Consider the following 11,329-nt stretch of genomic DNA (forward strand, 5'->3'; position numbering starts at 1 on the left):
TGCCCCAGGGAAAAACAGAGACAGTGGCTATTTCCCTGCTTTGGAGGCTGTGCCACAGCTACTGCTTTGACGGAAAATGGGCAGAAGCAGCCACATTTTAACACCCTCACATGCACTTACCTCTTCTCGTGCTTAGGGAGCAGAAGACCAAAAGTGCTGCTCTGGAGTCTCGTCTAAGGGAGCTGCAGAGTTTGAAGGTGATCATGAAACATATCTTTCACCAATTTCTGCCCCATTATTTTGCTCAAAAAGCCATTCTAACAACCAGTTAGCAAAAACTTTGCATCCCCAAGGCAAAAAGGAAGGGGTTAATTTTTACCCCCTTCCTCCAGGATCTAACCACTTGCAGTGGCCAAGGCTGGATCCGTCCCTGACCTGCACATGGAGTCCTGCACCTTGTGCAGGGCTGATCTGAAAGCACCAGCACTGGGAGTCACTTCTCCCTTTGCTATCAGAGCTTTACCTTTTCCTTTCAAAGCCTTAAATTCCACTGGTTCTGATCTCGCTGAACACCCAGACAGCAGGGAGTCCAAAGGCAGAAACAACTTCTCAGCCTTGGCTGGGGCTGCTGGCAGTGCTGGGAGGTTCCTGGGTGAGCACCCAGCAGCAAGGGCCATGCCCCCTGCTCTTGTCCCCACGTCACAGACCCCAGCACTGGGGACAGTGCTCACCAGGAGCATTGGCAGCAACACATGCCCACCTTCCAACTCTCCTTTTGCTCCCTGCCTGCAGCTGCCTTCTAAAGGAACATGGGAACTTGCAGGAGCTGCTCCCTCACAGCTCCCTCGAGCATCATCTTGCACTTTATTTGCTGTGCACATCGTTGTGGCTCTGACCCTTGGAGACACCCAGCCCTGCCACGTGTGCTGCCCTGGGACACAGCCAGGAGGAGAAAGCAAGGAAGAAAGAAAGGAAACAAAAGCCTCACATCCCAACAGGGACAGCATTAACCAGAGGCTCTTCTCCAGATCCCTCCCCTTAGTCAGGGCAGCTGGGGCTGAGAAATCCAGCACCAGGTCACAGTCCTGCTGCCAAGGGAATACCAGAATCAGACTCCATGGCTGGTAAAAGAAACACATCCAGAACACACAGAGTTTATTAAAACATGCATTTTGTGATCAGTGTTTCCAGATTTACAGCAGAATTTATGCCTTACATAAAAGTCATATTGTATCTCTCCACACCCTGTCAATAATTAGCCCATGAGAACACATATAGTTTGACCACCTCTCCTCCAAACACCTTCAAGCCATCCTTTGAAGGTGTGCCTTCACAAAGGGTCAGTCCTTCTCACCCTAAAATACAGCTTAAAAAAAAAAAAACAAACTCAAGCTTCTTCCAAACATGTTTGCACCTCTCAAAGAAGAGAAACCAGACCAAAAAATTACCATATTTCCTGCCATGATTCACACAGAAGTAGCCCCCTTATATAATATACCTGTTGTGTAAGGTCTTCTGGTGACCCTGACCACATCTCTGAGCCACCAGTGCTCCTGTCCCTTACATACCCCCACATGCCAAGCCCACCACACCATCCTGGCTCTCCTCTGCAATAAATCCCAGCACTCTGCTCAGCAATCAGCCACAGGTTCAGACCTGCAATTACTTGTGGGACAGTTATTTATTAGTCAGTGTCCAGCTGCCAGATTTACAGTCACAGATGCTTGATGCAGTTTCAAGCAGAAAACAGCCAAGCATCCATGTCTGTAAATAAGCTATTGGGACATCTGGATGACCTGTGGATCCAGCTGTAATTACTTATAGGTGGCACAGACAGGTCCTGTTAAGCCTTGCTAAAACCTGTCCCCAGAGCCTGCGGGCACAACTCCAGCAGATGTGCTGGATGAGCAACCAAAAGCATCTCAAAGTCACCTCAGATCCAAGTGTTACCGAACTCCACAGAAGGAAAGAAAAGCAAAGCTGTTGAACTGGGCTCATGTGTTGCTAAAGAGCAGCTGGGTCAGGAATTTCCTTCACCTGTGTTCTTGTACCATCACTGAAGCTACAGCTTGGCAGCAGAACCGGGAGAGATCCTCCCCTCAGCACTGGAAACCCAAAAAATACCTCCTGCTGCTAATGGGTGATTTTCCATGACCTGTCTGGGGCTATCACTGCTGGTACAAGGTCTTATAATCCATAGAGTCACCACAGGGATTTTCCCATGTAAATCTCTTTGGGAAAGAGCCAAGCTCCTGGGTAAGCCCAGATGTCAGCAATGCTCTCACAGTCACCCTGGATTTGAACATCTGCAAACCCACTGCTGAACTGCCTCCAGCAAGATGGGAGCTGACAGGGGTGGTGGCACAGCAGCAGCTGCAGGGATGTGAGCTCCTGGCTCCTCCAACTCCATCCCTCCCAGAGCAGGGGCTGTGGCACAGGAGACCTGGCAGTGCTACCGCCACCAAACAGCAATTTTGTGAGGAAAAGAAACTCCAAAAGCAGTTTAGAAACACTCAGTCACTCTACAGAATATGAGGAGCAGACCACAGCAGTTGGCTGAGAACATTTATGGGGTCAGAGCTGAGTTATCCAAGATGTGGTGTGGCGAGGGGATTGGGCTGTAGAACCACGTGCTACAACTGTAACAGGACCCCATGCCCACAACACCAACACCTTGGTTTTGTGACTCCCCTGGCAGACAGCCCAAGGGCCAGAGGGTCTCCCCTTGCTTTGCACAGAACAGACACCTCCTGTGTCATCCACCGATTTCTTTAGAAGGCCTCAGCTTTTCACAGCAGCTTCCTACACAGGTACTGGCCCCACTGAACACACAGGGTGGCTGCTAATGTACACAGAGCCTGGGACTGCACCTGCTGGGCCATAATCCCTGGACCCCACGGCCCCAGCACCATCTCCACTTGTTGGAGCACAAGGTCCAGCTTCAGCATCTCCCTCACCCACCTCTGGTGCTAGAGAGGGATGGCACCTTCATTGTCATCAAGGCCTAAAGGACACGGATCCCCAAGGGCCCACAGTGCAAAAAGCAGGTCAAGTTAAGGACAAACACGTAGTTTTACTGCTGGCAAGTACACGAGAAAGGATCCTCTCTCTGCCCAGGGGAGCAGGGAGGTCAGGCATGGGCAGTCATCTTCTCAGCCAGAGCCACGTGTTGATGAGGCAGGCAGAGATCATCACAGAGTAGACCAGGGCCTCCTTCTGTTGCCAGGCATGGCACTGCTCCTCCAGCACACGGAGCCTCCCCGAGATCCTCGCCAGCTGCAAGGGAAGCAGTGGGGCCAGAGTCAGCCCTGCAGCAAAGCACAGCACACTGGCTGCACCCCAGAGGCATGGGACAGCACAGGATGGAGGGATGGGAGCTGATGACTTCTTCAGGTCCTCCTTTGCTAAAGAGAGAGCTATCTTTGTGGGGGAGAATTGGTACCAGTGCCTCAGGTCTGCAGCAGATGCTTCAGGAAAAGGTCCTTCCCATCAGAAGAGTGAGCCCCTCTCCCTACCTGCAGACAGAGGGGTCTGTCTGTCTCCTGCAGCCCTACAGCCCCTGGGGGTAGGAGCTCAACAGGTCAACACACGTGCAAGTCCTCTCCTGCTTCTCCATTAGGTAGGACCAGCATGACAGCACCAGCCCATCAGGACTGAGCAACAGACCCCTGGAGACTCCTCACCCACCCTCCCTCCCGTGGCTTTCCCAGGGAACATCTGCAGCCCTTCTCCCCCCAGTCTCACCTGCTTTCTCATCGCTGCCACCTCAGACACCCCAACCTCCTCCAAGGTGCTCTCTGTGGCTGGACCAGCCTCCTGGGAGCTGGGAAAGGAAAACAGAGATGGAGGTGGATCAGCACTGCTTAAGGGGTGCAGCTGTCCCCCCACAAGCACTGCCACGGGGAGCCGGGTCATGCAGGCAGAGTGTGTGTGCCCAGGTTGTGCTGCCTGGATGCAGCACCAGGAGAAAGGAAACAGCACCTGCACAGCATCTGCTCATCTCTTCTTAACCCCCACCATGCATACTTATACCCCTCTACCATGCACCCAAAGGGATCACAACAAAACACACAGTACATGCCATGACAGGTAACAGGGAACACACATGCTTGTATTTCTTTAGAATCCAACAGAGAGAAAACTTATCTACCAAGCATCCATTCTCTACAGTCCCAGGAATTCACTGAGGGTTGGATCTTAGAGCCATCTTTAGAGTCAGACAGGTAAATATGTGTGACAGGGCCAAAATGGAGGGATGATCTCATTTACAGCAGCAGGTGAGGATCCCACAGGTGGAAGGAACTATCACTTCTTGCTCTTATAGCAAACTTCACCTGCAACTTGAAACATAAACAAGCAACCCAAACATTCACCACTTTCTTCCACTCCTGAAAACACAGGGGCTGCCTCTGGGATTAGCTGCTGTACTGGGATTCCCTGGGGATAAAGCCTCACTGCAGGGTCTACAGCACCAAGCCACAAACCAAAGTAGATCCAACAGTGAGAAAAATCAAAATTGCCATGTTCAGTCTGTCATCCCTGTCACCACGGGCTAGCCCAAAATCAGCTGTTCTACAACCAAAACTCCCCCATGCACCAGCAAAACACAGGCACTCACTGATCCCACAGGGCTTAACAAGCATCTAACCCTGCTCCTTGGAGACCCTGGGGAGGAGAGGGTGTTTATTCCTGTTTGAAACATGTTGATCTCACTGAAGACAAGGCAGATGAGCATGTGGAGATTCAGCAAATCTCTGACTGAAAATACATTTGTGAGATAATACCTCCATATAATGCAGCTGCAGTGTAAAATGCCAGTCACAACAGAAAGCAAATACAATTTCCCCCAGCACAGAACCGTGGAAAAAGGACACATCCTGCAGCTTTTGACTCAAAATCCCAGTTGATACAGGTGAACAACCTTTAGAATAGAAACTAGAAATTACCTTCTGATGACTCATACCCTTCAAGAGGTCACTGGCAGGCAAATATTCCAGTCTCTGTTTGAGACCAGACTTTTCTTTACTAAAATTTGAGGACAAACAAGTCAGCACAGTCTTTTTTTTCTTTATTTTTACTTTTGCACAGAGGCACAAAGTTGATGTATCAGAGGGATCTTGCCTGCATCTGAAGGGATGCAAAGTACCAAGAAGAGGTGTTTGAAGGTGGCTGCTTTCAAAGGGAGACTGAGACCTGGGGAGAGGCCTGGGAGTCACCCAGGCTAAAATGGCATAAATGTCCTCCACTGCTGATGGGAGGAGGGAGAAGGCTTTATGTAGCCACTAACCAGATCTGCTGGCATGCCCAGACTTCATTAAGAAATTAAACAGTTTGAAGGCAGCCTCAGCCTACTGTGTTTAAAAGCAGGGACATCACTTTGTACCACTGGCAAGCAGAGGCCGGCTGGGGAGGGAAGGCAGGATGTGCCACTGATGATGGATGCAATGATGGATGCTCACTCTCCTCCCTTTCTGCCTGGAGGCTTTACTCAAGGAGAATTAGAAGTACTTAGATGTTTCCCCAGATGCTCAGCAGTCTTAGAGCAGTGGGGACACCTTAAGGCTGCAAGGATGTCTTCAAACACGTTAAATTTACTGCACTGGCACAGATAAGGGTGGTGGAGATTGTTACTCCAGCACATCTGGATGGATTGAGGTCACTGCACACCTGCTCCAGTGAGCACAAAGGCACAGCACCCCCTGGCCAGGGGCACTGGCTGTGGGATGAGTGACTTAGTGCTGTCAGTTCGTGGAAAGGCTAATTAAGAGTGACCAAGATACAGTCAAGGGTGCTGGGACTCTGCAGGAGAGAATCTCTCAGGGACAGGGCCTGGGTCAGGCTGTTCTGGACTTGGATTCCCTTCACACATTTCTCTCCATAAGCTATCAAGGCACACAGAAAAATTAGTACTTGCTTAGCAGTGAAGAGAACTCCCAGCGATGTCACAGGCGGTGTTAGATCGCTCAGGGCACCCAGGGGACTGGTGTTAAGCTCAGCAGGAGACACGAGCCTGGCTGGGTTAGTGGGGTGCACCCAGAGCTGGCAGACAGGACAGGCAAGAAGCAGAGCCCAAGGCAGCTATGCAGGACCATCCTGCCCCGTGCAGCCCACAGCTCACGGAGCTCGTGCCTGGCTCACGTCTCAGCAAGGCAGAGGCCAGGCCTTGCAGAAGGACAGGGAGCTGGCTCAGGACACACCAAAGTCACCTGGATGGCACCGGGCCTTGCAGAGAGTCCTGGACACGGTGGAAGAGCACCTGGCCCAGGAGGTACATGGTCTGGAAGATGTTCTGCATGGAGTAGATCCTGCCCGCCCCTGCGAGGAGGGGGAGTGGGGCACTGCGAGCGGGCAGGGGGCCCGTGTCCGGCCTGGGGTGCACACAGAATCACTCCTGTTACTCCCTGACCTCGTGCAAGAGGGCACAGCCTGGCATTAGGCACTGCCCTTCATCCCTTCAGCAGCTCCAGGCACCTCTGGGCAATGCCATGGGCACCCTGACCCCAATGTCACCAGGTGGGAGAACCCTCTCCTGCAGCCACCTGATTCCTCCAAAGCCAGCCACAGCTGTGTGCCATGCTACTCTCACAGAGGTTGCAGAAGGCAGCTCTCATGCCACCCAGGATGACCCTGAGCTTCTAGGGGGAAAGGTGGCTCTGCTCTGGGATTAACTGAAAGACAATTCCTCCACTGGAGAGACTCCGGAGCCCAAGGCCATGAGCAGAGGATCACTATCACGATTACTACTCACGATCACTATCATGATTACTACTCACAAGCAAGTTTGCTCCTAGCCCACCCTCTGCAAGTTTCATCAACCCCTGCAGAAACCTGGTTAAGCCCTGGTGCCCCATTTCCAGTGGTCTCCTGCCCCCAGCACAATGCCATGCTGGTGCTGGAGCAAAAGAGCACATTGCAAGGAACCCAGAGGAAGATAGGCAGAGCCAGAGAGACCACAACAAGGCAGAGTGGACAGCAAGGTCCTCTTGGCCCCATGGCCAGGACCAACAGCACTGCCAGCCTGCTGTGAGAGGGGACATGCTGTCCCATGTGCATCTCAGCAGAAAGCTCATCACCCTGCAGACCAACACTGCCTGGCACAAACCTCTGACACCAGAGCCCATGTTCCTCTCATGCAAGAGCAGGACTTGCCAGGCATTGCCTTGCTCTGATCTGGATCCTCTCCCTCCCCTGAGGACACCAACACTAGAGAGCTCCAAAGCAGCACAGTGGCAGGAGATGATGATCCCCACCCACCCTGGATGGCTCTGGGCTCATACTCACAACTCATGGTGCTGTCCTGGGCTGTGCAGGGCCAGCTGGGCACAGTCACTTGGGATCCTGTCCCGCCGGGACCTGCTGCTGTGGTGGCCCTGTTGGAACCAAACACAACCACATTGGCACAGAGACCTGCACAGGGCAGTCCCCAGTGCCCTGCCTGGCTGCACAGGGAGGGTACTCAGTGCTGGGAGCACTACATGTGCCCCAGCCTGCTGAACTGATGCTGGTGCAGGTGAGGAGACATGCTCGGAGCAGAGAGAGGCTCACCAGCAAGAAGCTTGTTGATCTGGACTCCAACCAGACCAAAAATCCTGCAAATAACACATCCAGGAACAGCTCCTGAATTTCAGGGAGGTGAAAGCCCTTGAGAAGGCAGAGCAACAGCTTCAGAAGTCAAACCAAGCTTTTGTCTGCCCATGCCAGGGACCTCTCTTTGAATTAGTTTCCCCCAAGGGTAAAATCTGCTTTCAGCTCTGACCCCAGAACCCTTTACACTGCAATGATGAACCAGCTCCACCTTGTACTTCATTGAGGAGAAAAAGAGATTAGAAAGGGACTTCAAGAATAGCAGAAGAAGGTTGTGGGGGAACTGCACCTACCTCAGCCCACCTCTGCTCACAAAATGCAGCAGGAGATCCAGCTGGATCAACATCCCAGCACACAGGTGTGTCCTGGTTATGGGACAGAGAGGGATCCCACCATCCCTACACCCTCACTCCTGGGACCTCCTGGGAGGAGGCAGCACTCTACAAGATGAATTCTGGCTCAGGGTGATAACAGAGCTCTGGAAAAACCCCAAGCTGGGATTGCTCCCGTTCCCCACCAGAGGCAGCCCCGGCCCCTGCCAGTACAGTACCGATCGTTTGCGTCTCTGGGCGCTTGACCTGCTGGGTGTGTGCAGGAAAGGGAGCTCCCCCAGGGGGGTGGGCTGCCCACAGGGGTCCGGGGACATGTGCACCACAACAGAGGGGACCTTCCTCTGCTGGCTCAGCGGGACCGGCCTCAAACTGGCATCTGATATTTCTACAGAAAGGAGAGAGAGAAGAGTTAAGCCAACCCGAACGGCCCCAGGAGAGGAGGGAAGAGAAATCCACCCATGTAGGAGAGCCAAGCCTATGTGTAGTATCAGACATACGAAAACCTCATCCTGCAGCTCTGAGCAGCAGCACAGCCCAGGGAGGCACATCCCCTGCTTCAGGACAGCAAGGGTTCAGTGCTGGTTTTCAAAGACAGGGTCAAATGTCCTGCACCCCAAAGCAGGGAGCCTACCAGAGGCCAACAGGGAACTCTAAGAGATGTGGAGGGAGATGCCTCCACATTTTGCTCCTCACCTTTTGGAATGAAGACCCCTCCTGCCTTCTGTTGGTCATCTTTGTCCACCTCTTCCCAAGCACCTTTCCACCACTCTGTCCTACCTTCCAGAAGAAAGCTGACTACATTTTGTGTCCCTGTCCTCTCCTCTTGCAAAGCAAATGACTGGGGTCTTTATAAAGGGATCCTGCTCCCTAGGATGTTGTAGTGCCCCATCCAACCTTCAGCCACCCCAAAAACCAGACAGCCCAGGACTTTACCTGCAAGAGAAATCCTATCGGGGATGTGCATCCGAAAGGAAGGAGGGACATCCTCTGTCACTCGCTCCTTTTCCACGGGGCTGCAGCTCTCTGCTACCTTCAGCCTGTTGGGAACCTGCATCCTTTGATTGATGGCTTCTGTGAAGTGCAGGTCGCAGCGGACTCGGTTCAGGTCCAGTCCCCACAGCGGCCACATCTTTGCTGATCTCCTCTGGTGCCTCCAGCACCCTGGGGTTTCACACAGAGGGAAAGAAAGCTGAGCAAAAGTGACAACAGTGGCAGCTCTTCCAAACTGGTACCTGCACAGGGACAACACGTGCTATAAGACAGCCAAAATACAGGCAGAAACAACCCAGAAGACAGGCACTGTAGGAGCTGTCTGGGAGAAGGGGGTGTCCCAAAAAAGCCCAGCTGGTGGGGACAAGGCTGCAGGGCCACTGCAGGTGTCCTGGGAGCCAAGTATGAACTTAGTACTTACTGCTCTCAACTGACAGCAAGGAAAGTGCTCTGCACATGTGTGTGAGGAAAGCAGCTCAGCACACCCTCAAAAACAGTGAAAAAAATATTTTCCATCCAGCAGTAAAGATTTTTTGGAGGGCTGGATCACATTTTCCTGTTCACGTACCTTTGAGGAAAAACGAGGTTTTCTAAAAGCAAAACATACATTTCGGTGATGAGCTTCCAGGTTACCACAGGAAAAACTGAGCACTAAACTCTCTGCACACACTTTCAGTGCAGCATCCCCATTCCCCCCACAGTCCAGTACCCATCTCCTCAGGTGCCCCAACCAGCTGAACAGGATGGAATTTACTCTGAGCTCAGCTGCCAAATGCTGAACCATCCTCCCAGAGGGGCAGGGAAAATACACATCACCTTCCCCAGCCTGGAGCAGTCCCCCTGCTCAGCTCCCTTCCAGAAGGGGACCAGCAGTGAGGAGGGACACAGTCCCCAGTTCTCACTGCACCTGGGAGCAGTTGATAGCAGGGCCAGAGCAGCTTTGCAGCTGCTCAGGACACACAAATACTCCGTGCCTCAGTTTCCCCTTTGCCAAGTCCCAGGGCTTTGGGAAGTGCTCTGGGGCCACAACGTCCCAACACTTTGACTGACTGATGCAAGTGAGGGCAATCAACGAACACTTTTGGGAGAGGAGCCCCAAAAAACACCTTCCTGGCTCCCAGTATAGGCTCTCTGCATTCTTTCCCAAAAAGCTGCAGCCAAGGAGAAAACCCCAAGCAAGGGCTGGTGAGGCTCACAGGCTCCAGCCTGACCCCAGTGCTGCCCTGGTGTTCCAGAGGTGCCACATGCATGCTCAGCACCCCTGCACCTCCTTGCTATCACCCTTTGAACTCACCATGCCCCAAAGGGTCCCCCTTTGCTTCTACGTCAAAATCTCCATCCTGTGCCTGCTCCAGCACAGCCCAAATAGCTGGAGGAAGGAGAGGTTTCCCTCTCCAAAGCCAAACGGGGTGAAGCTGGATGAGGGCAAGGTACAGGAGGGTGGCAGAACCAGCTCCACACCTGCAATAACCAGCACTTCCAGTGATCACCTGCCTTGTGATGCTCTCTCCTCCTGTGTCATTAAAAACCTTTTAACTACAAACAGGCATTTGCCCAGCATCAGTAGCAACGATTTCCTGCTTCCAGCCATGCTGACACTTCATCCCTGTCCCTGCACTGGGTCTGCTCCAGAGGCACTGCTGGAGACACGGTGGGGGGGGGCCCAGCAGCCCCTGGCTGTCCCACACCCTCCCCAGCACCAACACTGCCATGGGTGGGTGACACACACACACCCTGCTTCTCCCCAAAACCTTAAAGAAAGTGGATTTTTGCAGGAACCCCCCACTTGAGAACAGGACAGCAGTTCCTGGGCTGGTCCCAAAGGGGTGCCAGTCCCACAAGGGAAACCTGCATCAGACACCCAGCCCATGGTACACAGCCTTCCTTCTGTGAGCTTCTTCACATTTTTGGTGAACACCCTGTGTTACTCTCTCAGCCTGTTCTCCGGGAAACCAGCATATATTAATAACAGTAAATCTGGAGAGGGCAGATGGGTTCATTTTCTAATCACCTGTGAAACCACTGCAGCTCCCAAGGAGCAAAGGGATGGGAGGTGGTGAGAAGCAGGCTCTGAGAGACTAAGCTATTAAGAAAAGGAAAAAAAAAAAAGCTGTCAAAACCCATAAGAACAAAATGCTTAAGTGGCTGGATTTCCTCCTTTAACTTTCTTCAGGGCTTTTTCTAGCTCTTGCCAAACACACCCCCCGCTCACCGGCACAGGCTCAGCCTCTGCTTTGGCACTTCTCCTTGGATTTGCAGTGACAGGGATTTCCGGCTCACTAAGCCCGAGTAGGTTTAAGTCCTGAAAGCCAGGAAAACCTGCCTCGGGGAAGGAAACTCTACAACCTCCCTCTCTCTGTCCCTCCCCAGCCCAGGACACCCCAAACAAGGCAGGCGGGGTACCAACCCGGTCCAGCGCCCCCCTCCACCTCTCGGGATGGGGTGCTGGAGGGAGCAGTGCCTTGCTCTCAGCTCTGCCCTTC

The 11,329-nt window shown here is 52.9% G+C and overlaps 2 protein-coding genes across 3 annotated transcripts in view; both read right to left on the reverse strand.

Moving 5' to 3' along the window:
• Nucleotides 1–383, reverse strand: part of CNGA2 (cyclic nucleotide gated channel subunit alpha 2) — an 8,024-nt gene extending 7,641 nt beyond the window's left edge. The window contains exon 1 of the mRNA XM_029959174.1: nucleotides 376–383. Within this exon, the coding sequence (XP_029815034.1) occupies nucleotides 376–383 (8 nt within the window). The remainder of the gene's footprint in view (nucleotides 1–375) is intronic.
• Nucleotides 384–1,078: 695 nt separating this feature from the next.
• Nucleotides 1,079–9,036, reverse strand: FATE1 (fetal and adult testis expressed 1). Of its 2 annotated transcripts, XM_008934891.3 has the most exons (6): nucleotides 8,790–9,036; nucleotides 8,075–8,241; nucleotides 7,222–7,310; nucleotides 6,147–6,308; nucleotides 3,685–3,763; nucleotides 1,079–3,216 (listed from the first exon to the last, which is right to left on the reverse strand). In XM_008934891.3, exons 1-6 carry the CDS (start codon nucleotides 8,983–8,985, stop codon nucleotides 3,085–3,087), a joined length of 825 nt encoding a protein of 274 aa, XP_008933139.2. In that variant the 5' UTR covers nucleotides 8,986–9,036; the 3' UTR covers nucleotides 1,079–3,084. The 2 variants fall into 2 exon arrangements, with proteins under 2 accessions (XP_008933139.2, XP_017926125.1); XM_018070636.2 differs by lacking the exon at nucleotides 6,147–6,308.
• Between the last annotated feature and the right edge of the window lie 2,293 nt (nucleotides 9,037–11,329).

The sequence above is a fragment of the Manacus vitellinus genome, unplaced genomic scaffold (assembly GCF_001715985.3).
Source record: "Manacus vitellinus isolate BGI_N305 unplaced genomic scaffold, ASM171598v3 scaffold_19_pilon, whole genome shotgun sequence".
Lineage (NCBI taxonomy): Eukaryota > Metazoa > Chordata > Aves > Passeriformes > Pipridae > Manacus > Manacus vitellinus.

Excerpts from the sequence above, each read along its gene's own strand:
- FATE1 (XM_008934891.3), bottom strand. The coding sequence starts at position 8,985 with ATGTGGCCGCTGTGGGGACTGGACCTGAACCGAGTCCGCTGCGACCTG. Across the intron at positions 8,242-8,789 it reads CGATAGGATTTCTCTTGCAG|AAATATCAGATGCCAGTTTG; the intron begins GTAAAGTCCTGG and ends TCCTTTCTGTAG. Across the intron at positions 6,309-7,221 it reads CCAGGACAGCACCATGAGTT|GCCGGACACGGGCCCCCTGC; the intron begins GTGAGTATGAGC and ends TGTGCACCCCAG.